This window comes from Apium graveolens, chromosome 3 (genome assembly GCF_009905375.1).
Source record: "Apium graveolens cultivar Ventura chromosome 3, ASM990537v1, whole genome shotgun sequence".
Taxonomy (NCBI): domain Eukaryota; kingdom Viridiplantae; phylum Streptophyta; class Magnoliopsida; order Apiales; family Apiaceae; genus Apium; species Apium graveolens.
The window spans coordinates 105,896,590-105,899,269 of NC_133649.1; the positions used below are offsets into that span (position 1 = coordinate 105,896,590).

At 41.3% G+C, this 2,680-nt stretch overlaps 1 protein-coding gene across 1 annotated transcript; it reads left to right on the top strand.

Annotated features, from left to right (window-relative positions):
• The first annotated feature begins 276 nt into the window (after positions 1-276).
• LOC141712675 (2-methylpropanoate--CoA ligase CCL4-like) lies at positions 277-2,466 on the top strand. The gene has a single exon (XM_074515698.1). The coding sequence runs from the start codon at positions 580-582 to the stop codon at positions 2,212-2,214; it is 1,635 nt and encodes a 544-aa protein (XP_074371799.1). The 5' UTR covers positions 277-579; the 3' UTR covers positions 2,215-2,466.
• The last annotated feature ends 214 nt before the right edge of the window (positions 2,467-2,680 follow it).

The window sequence follows — 2,680 nt, forward strand, 5'->3', positions numbered from 1 at the left end:
TGAGGGCCCAGGCTGTGTAGTTTGTCTTTGTCAGCATCGGGTAGCTTAGACCGAAGGAACTGGAACTCTCCTTAGCTTTACTTGTCTCCATTCAATATGAACTGAAATTGTTAACCCCAAAGCTCTGATACCAAGTATAGATATATAAACGATACACACACAATAGTATGTATATTAACTGGAAGAAAATAGCTTAACTTAATAAAATGAAAACAAGCCTACGGTAGGAACATAAATACATAGTAAAGTAGTGCCAACAAAATAGCAACCACGTAAACTCCTAAACTTATGCTACTCCAGCTGACCAAATATACACACCTCTAGTATATGGAACAAACATTATCCTAATTTATTCAAATATGTTTAGATTAATTAAATATCCAACGGTACTTATCATAATCGCCCGCAAATTCAAGAATTCCGGCTAGGACTTGGCTTTCACTTGTCAATTTTTTTGGTTAATTATATACACCGTATACAACGTATGTATGCATCAGTTTCTCTTGCATATGTTCTCATCCTCAACTCTTTAAACACTTGCCGCTTCTCTACAAGACTACAACTATCAAATCCAGAAAAATGAACGAAATGGGCCCACATCCCGCAAACTCATCGCCGTTCACCCCACTCTCCTTCTTAGAAAGAGCTGCCGTCGTCTACGGCGACACACCTTCTCTAATCTATAACACAACCACCTACACTTGGTCTCAAACTCACCACCGCTGTCTCCAGCTGGCATCTTCAATCTCATCTCTCTCCATCTCTCCCGGCGACGTCGTTTCAGTCCTTGCTCCTAACATTCCCGCCATGTACGAGCTTCACTTCGCTGTTCCTATGTCCGGTGCTGTTCTTAACTGCATCAACACTCGTCTCGATGCACGCACTATTTCGATTCTTCTTAAACACTCTGAATCCAAAGTATTGTTTGTTGATCATCAAATCACTTCAGTCGCTCTCGAAGCAGTTTCTGTTATTCCACCTCATTTACGCCCTACTTTAGTCCTCATCACGGAAGATGGGGATGAAATGGAGTCAACTATGTCGCATAATTTTGATCATAGTTATGAAAAGTTGGTTGAGAAGGGTGATCCGATGTTTAATTGGATTAGACCGAGATCGGATTGGGATCCGATTGTGCTTAATTACACATCAGGCACAACAGCCTCGCCGAAAGGTGTTGTTCATAGTCATCGTGGATTGTTCATTATGTCTGTTGATGGTTTAGTCGAATGGTCCGTTCCCAAACAACCGGTTTATTTATGGACTTTGCCTATGTTTCATGCTAATGGTTGGTGTTATACTTGGGGAATGGCTGCTGTTGGAGCTACTAATATTTGTTTGAGAAAATTCGACTCTGATTTGATATATGAAAACATAATTAAACACGGAGTCACTCATATGTGTGGTGCTCCTGTTGTTTTAAATATGTTGTCCAATAATTCTCAGACTGTAAAATTACGAAATCCTGTTCAGATTTTGACTGCAGGAGCTCCGCCTCCTGCGGCGGTGCTGATGAGGACTGAGAAGCTAGGGTTTGTGGTCAGCCACGGATATGGATTGACTGAAGTTGGAGGATTGGTGGTGATGTGTTTGTGGAAACGAGAGTGGGATTGTTTGACGGAGACGGAGAGGGCGAGATTGAAGGCGAGGCAGGGTGTGAGGACGGTAGGATGTACGCAGGTTGACGTGGTGGATACTGAGTCAGGACTCAGTGTCAAACGCGACGGGTTGACTCTGGGTGAGGTTGTGTTACGAGGTGGGAGTGTTATGCTGGGTTATCTAAAAGACAAGGAAGGTACTTTCAAGTGTTTGAAAAATGGTTGGTTTTATACGGGTGACGTGGCAGTCATGCATGAGGATGGGTATTTGGAAATTAAGGATAGGTCTAAGGATGTGATTATTAGCGGGGGTGAGAATTTGAGTAGTGTGGAGGTTGAGTCCGTGTTGTATTTGCATCCTGCGGTGAATGAGGCCGCGGTCGTTGCGCGGCCTGACGAGTTTTGGGGCGAGACTCCTTGTGCGTTTGTGAGTTTGAATGCGGGAATGAGGGTTAATGATAAGGAGATTGTCGAGTTTTGTAAAGAGAAGTTGCCGAAATATATGGTGCCCAAAAATGTAGTGTTTAAGGAGGAGTTGCCCAAGACTTCAACTGGGAAGATAAAAAAGTTTTTGTTGAGGGATATGGCTAAGGAGTTGGGAAGGAGTAAGATGTGAGTTGTAATGTGGGGTGAGTTGACTCGGACGGGTGGGATCTGGTCATCTGGGGTTGGAGTTTAGAAGTTGGAACATGTTTTTGACTGTATGGGTCATTAATGGTAAGGTAGCAGCCGGCTAGGTGCGTGATTTATGTGTATCAGATTTGAAGTTCCGCACTTGTACTCTGTTTCGAAGCTGACACATGGAATAAATTATGATAAGGCAAAAGAAAAATAAAATATCCTATTTTATATGCATAATTCTTAATCATATCTTTGTTGTTGTTCCTCTTTTTGTCTGATACAGAAGAACACCAGTTTGTTTGTTGGCAAAGACTAAATTAAATTTCTTAAAGAAAGAATCATATTATTTGCCATTCACTTTAAAATTAAAATAAAGCAAATATACAATGCACTAATAAAACTTAAATAAATTATTTAACTAAAGGGGTCCAGCAAATCTGAATAATTTATATCTGATTCAT

What these genes read in the sequence shown, in the direction of transcription:
- LOC141712675 (XM_074515698.1), top strand. Translation starts at nt 580, where the DNA reads ATGAACGAAATGGGCCCACATCCCGCAAACTCATCGCCGTTCACCCCA.